This window comes from Salvelinus namaycush, chromosome 5 (assembly GCF_016432855.1).
Source record: "Salvelinus namaycush isolate Seneca chromosome 5, SaNama_1.0, whole genome shotgun sequence".
NCBI lineage: Eukaryota > Metazoa > Chordata > Actinopteri > Salmoniformes > Salmonidae > Salvelinus > Salvelinus namaycush.
In genome coordinates, this window is record NC_052311.1 from 60627466 (window position 1) to 60640050 (window position 12585).

The window sequence follows — 12585 nt, forward strand, 5'->3', positions numbered from 1 at the left end:
GCAATGATTGAATAACATGTATGTGTACATTTATTTTGCAATGCTGGTGTGGTCAGCATGTAAGAAATTAGGCCTCAGAAAACCTACAGTAGAGTAAAGCATCCTGGTCTCATAGACTAGACATAACATAGTAAATGTAAATCCGAGACAATCAAATTAGTATATTTTACGTTTGGTTTGGTAACATAAAATAGATTGTTACTTAAGGCAAAACAAAAGTAGGGTGGTTGTTCGGGGTGGATCCGTGGGTGTAAACTAGCAACCCAAGGCTGCTAGTTTGAATCTCATCACGGACAACTTTAGCATTTTAGCTACTTTTCAAATACTTACACATTTTTAGCTACTTTGCAACTACTTAGCATGTTAGCTAACCCTTCCCCTAACCTTAATCCTTTAACCTAACTCCTAAACTTAACCCTAAGCTTAACCCTAACCCCTAGCCTAGCTAAAATTAGCCAAGCAGTTAACGTTAGCCACCTTGCTAGAATTCATAACATATCATACTTTTTTTAAATTCGTAACATGTAGTATGTTTTGCAAATTTGTAACATATAATAAGAATTGTAATTCATAACATATCATATAAAATGGGTGATGGTCATCCACAAATGAATACATAAAATAAGAAACTTAACATATCATACTAAATGGAGTGTCTGGAATTTACATACATAATAATATGAAATGCTCTGAGACCAGGTTGAGTAAAGAGAGGAAGAGGATAAGAAGGGTTGTTCAAAACATCACATCTTCCTTCCATCAAAAACTTAATCGACTTACATCAAACTCCTCCCAGAATCCTGCTTTGCTCTTCTTGTCTCCCTCGTTCTCTCTCTCAGCCGTCTGGTCCAGCAGCCTCACTCTGCTGTCAATGTCTGCTGCATTCACTCTGGTGGAGAAGTAGGGCTGAAGGAGAGAAGGATGGAGTGGACAGGAAAGAGAAGGAGAGGAGAAGAAGTCAAGATTTGTTCGGATATGGCTCTAACTTGTCATTCAGGTGATCTTTAACCCATTATAAGATACAGTATCTCCGACCTGTGTAAGGTTGTAACTTGACTGCAACACTCACGGTGACTTTGTGACCTGTATGGGGTTACAACTGTAAGTCCTGTAAGTCTTTACCTGTTTGAGGTGCACCCAGGTTCCAGACATCTCCTCGATGCCTTTGCGTTTGTAGTGCTCCATCAGGTCAGCCAGGGTGTCAAACATCTCTGTGCCTCCCACCGTGTACCGGTCATTCTATTTATATAAATATATGACAACATGGGTCCCATTATGCCTGGCGAAAACCAAACACTGCATTCTACAGCAAGAACCTCATACCAACAGTCAAGCATGGTGGTGGTAGTGTGATGGTTTGGGGATGCTTTGCTGCCTCAGGACCTGGACGACTTGCCTTAATAGAAGGAACCATCAATTCTGCTCTGTATCAGAGAATTCTACTGGAGAATGTCAGGCCATCCGTCTGTGAGCTGAAGCGCAGCTGGGTCATGCAGCAAGACAATGATCGAATACAAACAATCAAGTCATGAAAATGACTAAAAAGCACCAAATTTGAAGTTTTGGAATGGCCTAGTCAAAGTTCAGACCAAATCTCAATTTGGATGTTGTGGCAGGAGTTGAAACAAGCAGTTCATCCTTGAAAACCCACAAATGTTGCTGAGTTAAAGTAGTTCTGCATGCAAGAGTGGGCCAAAATTCCTCCACAGCAATGTGAGAGACTGATCGACAACTACAGGAAGCATTTGGTTGCAGTCATTGCAGCTAAAGGTGGCACAACCAGTTATTGACTGTAAGGGTGTTACATAACTATGTCAATTAAATAAATGAAATAAGCATCAATTTGTTTTCTAATTTGTAAACTCAGGTTTCCTTTCTAATATTAGGTCTTGGTTGAAGATCTGATAGCATTCAATATCAAAAATATGTAAAAAATAGAGAAAATCAGAAAGGGGGAGAGAGAGGTGAACATATCTGCCCATTTGTGACATAGTATGCAATTTTCAGGGACCACTTTTGGCTCGTGGGCGCTACTTTAAGAACCACTGGTTCAAAAGTACCGGAAAATATCTTTAATGTACTTCCGGTTAGCTATTAAGAAATGCACCTGATGCTTGCTCCTGGTAGGGCCTGTGCCAGGACTCAATGACCTCTGTGATAATCTTCTGACCCTGAATTCTTCAGACTCCAGCCCTACAATGCCTCTCATTCAAATCCGCCTCATGTCTGCAATGAGATGAACCACAGCTAAAAATAACCTAACCATGATGGTGCTGCTAATAATGTTGAATCTACGAAAAGGAGGTTTGGGGATGAATGCAGTTAGTTACAGTCTAGCTCTGCACTCGGAAATAACTATGCTATATTTATGTATAGTGGTAGTTACTGTACACACATGATTATAAAGTATTTAATTGTGAATACCAATTCTCATGTATGTTATTGGAATCGTATACGCATTTTCACACATCACCTAAGGGTCCAAATTAAATACATAACTAACTAATTAAAACATAACCGCTTGGCATACTTTTGTAACCAGGATGTGGACAGTGATATCTATCAAACTCAAACCCCCATGTTCATATTGACTGGACTTTGCATAACTGTTTCTGTGCTGAGACAGTAGTGGTGGTGTGTTTGATGTTTGTCAGGTTTTCTCCAAAATGTTGGAAGCAGGAAGGTCATTCTTTGCATAAGAATTAACATTTTGGGGAAACTGAAAATTGGTCTGGTTTCATAACAAGATGTACTCAGATATGGGAAAAACTATAGCAAAGATTACAATGTGAATTACAATAGTGATCGTGAGTGAATGTGTGAATGTGAGTTAGAGAGAGAAAAACACACGAACACTCTCACATGCTCGCACACACTCATGCACGCACGCACACACACACACACACACACACACACACACACAAACACACATACACACACACACACCTGGCACATGATCTTGATGTGTGAGACCCTCCTCCCTCCGCTGGATGCTTTGCTCTTCTCCTCAGTCAGAACAGACAGAACAAAGTCTCCAGGTTTGGACAGAGACTCCCGCACCAGGAAGGTGCCCGGCTCGTCCCGTTCCCATAGCAACTTCTCTGCGTTGGGGCCTGACAGGTGTCCGTGATACCACCTGTATGGTGTATGACAGAGAAGGGGTCAATGAAGCTCTAATGGAAACATCACTATGCCCTACACCAGGGCTGGCCAACCCTCCTACTGGAGAGCTGCTGTGTGTACAGGCTTTTGCTCCAGCCCTGCTCTAACACATCTGATTCAGCTAATCATGGTTGTAATAAGCAGCTCATAAAGCAGAAGCCAGTGTGTTAGAACAGGGCTGTATAGTACTATTCTGTAAAAGTATGGTTTGCAGCTTGTTCAGTGCTACCGGACAGACAGCGAAAGTGAGTGTAAATGTAATGTACTGTGACTGTGTTTCGTGAGAATGGAAAGAAGACTTGGTAGAGGACTTTAATAAACGTTTGAGGACATTTTGGTAACTAATGTGTATTTACGGCCTGTACAGATGCACTTTATATGGGTTTATGCAAGGTATTTCTGTCCTGCGAGTATAGTGTGTGTGAGTCTGTGTTTGCGTGCATGTGTCTGTGTGTCTGGGGGAGTTTACACTCGTTGGTATGGGGATCGTCTCTGAGTGCTGCCTGCTGTTTAAATTTAGGGGCAGTTCTCGATTTCTTCATCTGAACTTCCTGCTTTGCGGTCGGAAAATTCTGATGACAAGATTTCGTGGCTCAAGACAGCATGATATTTATAGCCTGAGCCCACACAAACTACCCCCCTCTTCTTCCTCACCCCATATCACCAACCCCGCCCCTTCCTCACCCCATATCACCCCCCCCCCATAGTCCCTCCAAATATTTGGCTCCATATTCCTAGCCCACAATGACTACATCAAGCTTGTGACTCTACTAACTTGTTGGATGCATTTTCAGTTTGTTTTGGCTGTTTCAGATTATTTTGTGCCCAATAGAAATGAATGGTAAATAATGTATGTTTCTAAATACTTCTACATTAATTTGGATGCTACCATGATAACGGATAATCATGAATGGATTGTGAATAATGATGAGTGAGACAGTTACAGAGGCATAAACATCATAGAATGACTATAAAGCATACCATCACAGCAGTACCTGTGATATGGGTATCGAGAAAGAGATCAGAAAGACTGAAATAGAGCAAGAGTGAGATGGAGGTTAGGAGAGAGGAAGATATTGAGGGTCTGGTCACTGTTTTCAAATGTGTCAAAACCTAAAGTTTCCAACCGCAGCAAGAAAGGGAAGTTAAACTGACAGTGAGAGAGAGAGAAAATAGAGCGGGGAAAGGAGGGGCAGTGAGGGTAGAACATGAGGGATTTACACATACATACACACACGCACGCACACACACACACGCACGCACGCACGCACGCACGCACACACACGCCTCAAAGTAAAGGCCATAGAATGACCTTTCCTTCTGAAAGCTTTATGATCCTCAACATAAAGCGTTTAGATGAAGAAAGTATGAAATTACAAAATGGCTGGATGTCTCAGGAGCATTTTATATGATCTGCTTCATATTGATAAACATGCAACGACATTCAGCAGAACAGTGAAAGCAGAGTTAAGGGTAAAAGATTTGAGGCAAGAGTACACGGACTTGACTGACTGACTCTGGTGGAATTAAGGGTTAGGGGTAAAGGGTAAAGGTTAAAGGTTAGAGTGCACTGACCTCTCGGTGGTGGGGTCAGAGCAGTTGAAGGGGTATTTAAGCTCGATGATGGTGCCGTCTTTGTCCTGCAGGATCCCGTTCTCTGCAGTGTAGTACTCCACCAGCTCGGACAGCGTGGCAAACTTCTCCCCTCCATACAGGTCGTAGAAGTCCCCTGTGTTTTGGATACGGATGTGGGTCACCAGCTCACCCACCCTGGGGTCAAAGATCAGGGGAGAGGGGACATTCATGGGCCAGTCAGTGACAGTAGACAATTCCACCTAAACTAGTTTTAAGTAAAATAAATGTTTTAAAGTAGCGAAAGAGAGATGCAGTGTATCTGTACCTGACAGAGGGCAAGAAAAGGAGAGGAAAGGACGAGTGAGGAGAGATGATATACTTTAAATCAAATTTGATCAAATTACATTTTCAAATCAAATCAAATGTTATTGGTCACATACACATTTTTAGCAGATGTTATTGCAGGTGTAGTGAAATGCTGTAGGTTAACGTACAGTGCCTTCAGAAAGTATTCACACACCTGGACTTTTTCCACATTTTGTTGTTAGATCCTGAAATTCAAATTGATAAAATGTAGATTTTGTTGGTCAGTGGAATACACACAATACCCCATAATGTCAAAGTGGAATTATGTTTTTCAAATGTTTGACAAATTAATTACAAATAAACAGCTGAAATGTCTTGAGTCAATAAGTATTCAACCCCTTTGTTATGGCAAGCCTTAATAAGTTCAGGAGTAAAATGTGCTTACCAATTCAAATAATAAGTTACATGGACTCAATAATAGTGTTTAACATGATTTTTGAATGACTACCTCATCTCTGTACCCCACATATACAATTATCTGTAAGGTCCCTCAGTCGAGCAGTGAATTTCAAACACAGATTCAACCACAAAGACCAGGGAGGTTTTCCAATGCCTCGCAAAGAAGGGCACTTACTGCTAGATGGGTAAAATATAAAAAGCAGACATTGAATATCCCTTTGAGCATTGTGAAGTTATTAATTACACTTTGGATGGTGTATCAATACACCCAGTCACTACAAAGATACATGTGTCCTTCCTAACTCAGTTGCCAGAGAGGAAGGAAACCACTTAGGGATTTCACCATGAGGCCAATGGTGACTTTAAAACAGTTATAGAGTTTAATGGTTGTGATAGGAGAAAACAGAGGATGGATCAACAACATTGTAGTTACTCCACAATACTAAACTAATTGACAGAGTGAAAACAAGGAAGCCTATACATAAAAAAAATATTTGCAACAAGGCACTAAATAAAGTAATACTGCAAAAAATGTGGCTAAGCAATTCACGTTTTGTGCTGAAAATGTAGTGTTATGTTTGGGGCAAATCCAATGAGAACCATATTTTCAAGCATAGTGGGGGCTGCATCATGTTATGGGTATGCTTGTAATCGTTATGTACTGGGGAGTTTTTCAGGATAAAAAATAAATGGAATGGAGCTAAGCACAGGCAAAATCCTAGAGGAATGCCTGGTTCAGTCTGCTTTCTACTAGACACTGGGAGATTAATTCAGCTTTCAAAAACCTAAAATACAAGACCAAATCTACACTAAAGTTGCTTACCAAAAAGACAATGAATGTTCCTGAGTGGCCTAGTTACAGTTTTGACTTAATTCTGCTTGATAATCTATGGCAAAACCTAAAAATGGTTGTCTAGCAATGATCAACAACCAATATGACAGAGCTTGAAGAATTTTGCACAAAAATGTTGCACAATCCAGGTGTGGAAAGCTCTTAGAGACTTACCCAGAAAGACTCACAGCTGTAATTATGAATTTGACTCAGGGGGTTGAATACTTATCTAATCAAGATACAGTGTATTAGTGTTTTACTTTTCATATTATTTTTTTACACATTTTTACAAAAATGTTCTTCCACTTTGATATCCCAGATTATTTTGTGTAGATCGTTGACCAAAAATTACAATTAAATCCATTTTAATCCCACTTTGTAACACAACAAAATGTGGAAAAAGTCATGGGATTTGAATACTTTACGAAGGCACTGTAGGTTGAGCGAAGGAGAGAAGGAGAGACAAAGAAGGAGAGAAAGAGATGGAGTGTATCTCCACCTGATGGAGAGAAAGGAGGAGAAAGAGATGGAGGATGTCCTAGCTGATGGAGAGAGAGAGAGAGAGGTAGAGGATATCCTAGCTGACAGAGAAAGAGAAGGACAAAGAAAGAGAGTGTATTCCTACCTGACAGAGAGAGAGAAGTCTCCCTGGTTCTTCCTGCTGGGTCGGGCCAGGAAGCTGCCATGGACGCCCCGGCTCTTCAAAACAGACTCAGCATCCAAGCCAGAGATATCCCTGTGGAACCACCTGGATACACAGAGAGAAACACATTACACACATATACATACAGTATATACAAACCGCACACACACAGATCAGGCCACGCACATAAGCACATGCACACAAATGGTTATCATCTGGCCCTGCCGCACCTGTCCACATCATCTCTTTGATACTCAGTTTCTTCCCTCAATGGGAAATTATATGAGACGTGGTAATAAAGATGAGTTAAATCCCAATGTGTATGTAAATCCCATTTCAAATCCCTGCATTCCATTACCAGGTCATAGATTAACACAGTACTAGGTAGAGAGCAGTCTACACAGCATTATTGCAACCTTTTTTAAGTATACGCTAGTATACAAGTATACAATATTGTTTCAAGACAAAGAACTAGCATAGTGTTTGAATGGTAAAGTCTGACTAAGGCCTAAGAGATGACAAACAGACCACCTACCCACAAACCCACCTCACCACAAAGCACCAACTATTCATTCAATGGATACTATTCTACAGAACAACCTGCTGCTAACGATTGTATCACACATCTGAGAGGTCGGACTGATAATGCTTTCTAAACTAAAGGGAATGATTGATGATTGTAAATGTACAATCTATTATCTTTCTTTTCGACAATCTCTCACTAACAAGTGGACCATCACTTTGATATCTGATGCGGATTTTCAGTGTAGTTGTAGCTACACACGGCATGGTAAAGCTAGTGTAGTTGTAGCTACACACGGCATGGTAAAGCTAGTGTAGTTGTAGCTACACACGGCATGGTAAAGCTAGTGTAGTTGTAGCTACACACGGCATGGTAAAGCTAGTGTAGTTGTAGCTACACACGGCATGGTAAAGCTATTGATAGACTAAGAGTAGGATGCAAAGGTAGAATCAATCAGAATTGGGCAACATTTCAAGAATTTGAAAAACTACTACAAAATAACTGGGAATTCCTAGAGTTTAAAAACAAAACGTTACGCGTGAACTACAAACACACAAGACAGCAGAAAAGTCAAAAGAACAAAGTATTGATGGTAAAGAAACAGAGAGAACCAGTAAAAGAAAGAGAGAAGTTGACATCACGTGTTAGGTAAAGGCAGATCCAGACCATGGTTGAGCAACTGGGTGTAAGAGTCTTGAGAGGGGGGAGCTCAACTCACCGAACCATTTTCACCTTCACTTCTTCTGGGCCCAAAGAGAAGGAGACAGGATAGTGAGGGTACACTTACAGGTACAACGTCAAGGCTAGCAAATGATGATACATGGTAATGTAACAAATACTGTACATAATTGACGCATCTTCATGCCCTTTCTAAATCTGCAAATCTTGCCAGTTATTAACTACAAATGTACTTCTAAAAATCATGTTTTACTTCCATTATCATCCCTTTCTCTAACTGCCCTCCTCCACACATTAGTTTGCTGTATTTCTTCTTCCATTTCTCTCATTCAACATCACATACACAAAGACCACCCATCTAAACAACCTGTCTTCTCTTCCTCTTTTACACCCACGCTCATCTGTTCATCAAACCCTCTTTCCTCCCTTACCCTTTTCTATATATCTCACGTTAGGTAGATAAGTAAACATTCTTACTGTTCTCAGCTCCTTCTGAAAACAAGCGACACTCTTGCTGACAGGCTCGTGTATGTCTTACCCTCCGTCCCTCCCTTCTTTTTTCTTTTTCTCTCTGTCGTTCTGTGACACTCTCTCGCTCCTTCCTTCCTTTTTGTGGCTCTTTTCACAAAACAGTGAAAGCAAGAGACAGACAGGAACAAAAAAAAGCTGACAGGCCGGAATCTCTTACTGAGAGATACTTTATAAATGTCAACGCAATAAAAAAAAAGCTTAGTATTCATCTTTAAAATTAAACTATAATTCTTTCTCTCCTTGCCTCAATCTAATGTCACATCTCTATCCCCTCAGAATGATCAAAGCACCACTAGGGTTTTGCAAACAGACACAGTCCAGTGAGATTACTCTGAATATGTCATACCAAACACTGTTCCTCGATGAGATAATGAACTAGAGAGAGAGAGAGAGAGAGAGAGAGAGAGAGAGAGAGAGAGAGAGAGAGAGAGAGAGAGAGAGAGAACCTTTAAAAGGTAAACTAAGGAGCTGCACATCTGCACACCACCACTATCAGGAATGAAAAACACACTAGTCCCTCCAGTATATACTGGTTAAACTAATCATACATTTTTCTCTGTCCTTCTCATTCTCTCTCTTTCCTTCTAACCCACCTGTCCTCCACTCCTCCCCTCTTCTGTCTGAGTGTCTGTTATCTTCTTTCAGCTGTGTGTGTGTGCACGTGTGTGTGTGCACGTGTGTGTGTGTCTAACCTTTTGTGTGCCGTTTGTGTTTGATGCACAAAGGTCATGCTCACATTACACTTCCTTATTTTCAGAGTGCGACCTTCCCCCCGTGTGTCGCTCTCAAACCATTTACAACTGTGAGGTCATGACAACAAACTTACAACAAGTAACATACACACATAACTACAGTCATGATAGCAACTACACAACACTGTTCATGTGAGCAGCAATACAAGACATGTGAGCATGCTACAAGAAGAGGTGGGCTACATGTATACTAAAGGCTTGTCCACACTAGTCTGTTAGAGCTTGAAACTGAAACTACTCTTCCCATAATGCAACAGCCAGCTGGTGTGGCTACGGAAGCGGCATAGCAACAAAGCAGGGCTGTATAAGTTAACAGCTTGATGTTACAGTGTGACTGCCTGTTCAAGTTAGTGTTACAAATGTCAATACAAGCAACATGCAAAGCAGCAGAGAGTAGGTGAGAGGTGCGATTTAAAGCTCCTGATCTGTAGTAGCTGGGGCATAGAGCACCATGTATCAGCAGCAGAGAGTAGGTGAGAGGTGCGATTTAAAGCTCCTGATCTGTAGTAGCTGGGGCATAGAGCACCATGTATCAGCAGCAGAGAGTAGGTGAGAGGTGCGATTTAAAGCTCCTGATCTGTAGTAGCTGGGGCATAGAGCACCATGTATCAGCAGCAGAGAGTAGGTGAGAGGTGCGATTTAAAGCTCCTGATCTGTAGTAGCTGGGGCATAGAGCACCATGTATCAGCAGCAGAGAGTAGGTGAGAGGTACGATTTAAAGCTCCTGATCTGTAGTAGCTGGGGCATAGAGCACCATGTATCAGCAGCAGAGAGTAGGTGAGAGGTACGATTTAAAGCTCCTGATCTGTAGTAGCTGGGGCATAGAGCACCATGTATCAGCAGCAGAGAGTAGGTGAGAGGTACGATTTAAAGCTCCTGATCTGTAGTAGCTGGGGCATAGAGCACCATGTATCTTGTGTGCCACATATGTCTGAATGCCTTTTTGTGTGTGGTGTGAGTTATATATAATATGCATTATTATCAAATAATACCACATAAAGGTTAAATACATTTGTTTTTTGGACAGAACCCCACCCAGGGGAGAAGACCTGGAGGAAGTGAGAGACAGAGACAAACCCACTTTTCTGGGGTTTGTGGGGACTGATTAAATCTGAGATGTAGGAGCTGAGAGAGGAACGTCAGAACCCCATTGTGTTTTTCACACTGTAGAGGCAGAGAGGTGGAGGCTGATGAGCCTGTGAAGTTTGTTACACGGGAAGACAGCTGTGAAATTGTCCATCTTTCTCTCTGCTTTTCAGGCTCTGATGATACATGTACAGAGCTGAGAGCTGATGGTGAGAATGGCTTTCCCTGTTCAGTCATGTTGCTGTTGTGTATCATTTCTAACACCCAAAAGTGATGACCACCTTCCACAAAGATTCACACACACTGACTAACACACATACACACGTGTGTTTTTCTCGCACCCAAAGTCTAAGTGATGATGATTTGCCTTTAATGAAAGAACACACTCTCACACTGATTAATAGTGATGGGGGAAAACATTGATACAGTTACATATTGGGATATTATTTTTGACAATATATCGTATCATTTTGACAATATTGCAATAGTATTTTTGCTTTAGTAGGCTGTACTTGCACCAAAACTCCATTATTTTCCTTTCATATCTTGTTCTCCATCTTCTTTTTAAATAAGGAGCCACTGTGTTTTAAGCACATTTATTTCCATGACTGATCAAAACATGTTTTCTCATGGCTCTCTCTCGTCCCTCCACAGCAGACATTTGGTGAGCAATATGTTTGGAAAATCGAATCGCAATAAAATCACAGTATCGAATCGCAATACATATAGAATCATGAGAATCGTAAGAACCGCAATAATAATCGTACCATCACCTAAGTATTATGATAATATCGTATCGTGAGGACCCTGGCAATTCCCAGCCCTACAGGACAACACATTCCACAGGGATGCTGGCTCATGTTGACTCCAATGCTTCCCACAGTTGGCTGGAAGTTGGCTGGATGTCCTTTGGGTGGTGGACCATTCTTGATACACACAGGAAACTGTTGAACGTGAAAAACCCAGCAGCGTTGCAGTTCTTGACACAAACCGGTGCGCCTGACACCTACTACAATCCCCCGTTCAAAGGGACTTAAATATTTTGCCATGCCCATTTACCCTCTGAATGGCCCACATGCACAATCCATGTCTCAATTGTCTCAAGGCTTGAAAATCCTTCTTTAACCGGTCTTCTCCCCGTCATCTACACTGATTGAAGTGGACATTAATAAGGAATTATAGCTTTCAGCTGGATTCACCTGGTCAGTCTATATCATGGAAGGAGTTCCTAATGTTTTGTACACTCAGTGTATATTGAACTGTATTTTTGTCATGTGTGGGAAAAGTGGCATGTACGTAGAAAAATATCTGGGGGAAAAGTGTGTATAACAAGGTTGCTTTGGTCCTCTGAAGGGAGGGGTGTGGGACATAGGAGGTTGGTGGCACCTTGGGCTCGTGGTAATGGCTGGAGCAGAATCGGTGGAATGGTATCAACAACATCAAACACATGGTTTCCAACACATCCGTTCCAGTCATTATTATGAGCCGTCCTCCCCTCAGCAGCCTGGTGGGGGACGGGTTTGAAATAAATACTAATAAATGACACCAAAGTAAGAGCCCTGTCTGACAGTAACTATTGTCAAAACAAGAATCTTCCAGGGCTATCACTTTGGCTTGCAAATCGTATTTCTCTTGCCTGAACATTTAACAGTGAGATTTAAATGTATGTAAATACACTGAGTATACAAAAGCTTTCTGTGACATAGACTGACCAGGTGAATCCAGGTGAAGCTATGATCCCTTACTGATGTCACCTGTTAAATCCACTTGAAGTGTAGATGAAGGGGATGAGACAGGATAAAGGAGGGTTTTTAAGCCTTGAGACAATTGAGACATGGACTGTGTATGTGTGCCATTCAGAGGGTGAATGACAAGACAAAAGATTGAAGTGCATTTGAACTCGGTATGGTAGTAGGTGTCAGGCGCACCAGTTTGTGTCAAGAACTGCAACGCTGCTGGGTTTTTCACATTCAACAGTTTCCTGTGTGTATCAAAAATGGTCCACCACCCAAAAGAAAATCCATCCAACTTGATACAA

The 12585-nt window shown here is 41.5% G+C and overlaps 2 protein-coding genes across 6 annotated transcripts in view; one reads left to right on the forward strand and one right to left on the reverse strand.

Annotated features, from left to right (window-relative positions):
* The window catches only part of LOC120048605 (cell adhesion molecule 4-like), a 752359-nt gene that overhangs the window by 414628 nt on the left and 325146 nt on the right, over positions 1-12585 (forward strand). The gene's annotated exons all lie outside the window — the stretch shown is intronic.
* Positions 1-12585, reverse strand: part of LOC120048592 (tyrosine-protein phosphatase non-receptor type 6-like) — a 33511-nt gene that overhangs the window by 20225 nt on the left and 701 nt on the right. Inside the window, exons 1-7 of one of the 5 annotated variants that reach the window (XM_038994689.1) lie at positions 8656-8738; positions 8219-8243; positions 6960-7082; positions 4738-4932; positions 2947-3136; positions 1123-1239; positions 781-906 (exon numbers count right to left, since the gene is read on the reverse strand). In XM_038994689.1, the coding sequence (XP_038850617.1) occupies positions 781-906; positions 1123-1239; positions 2947-3136; positions 4738-4932; positions 6960-7082; positions 8219-8226 (759 nt within the window). In that variant the 5' untranslated portion in view covers positions 8227-8243; positions 8656-8738. Of the gene's footprint in view, positions 1-780; positions 907-1122; positions 1240-2946; positions 3137-4737; positions 4933-6959; positions 7083-8218; positions 8244-8655; positions 9243-9302; positions 9360-12585 lie in introns of those variants that run through there. The other 4 variants (XM_038994690.1, XM_038994685.1, XM_038994688.1 and 1 more) reach the window with 4 other exon arrangements.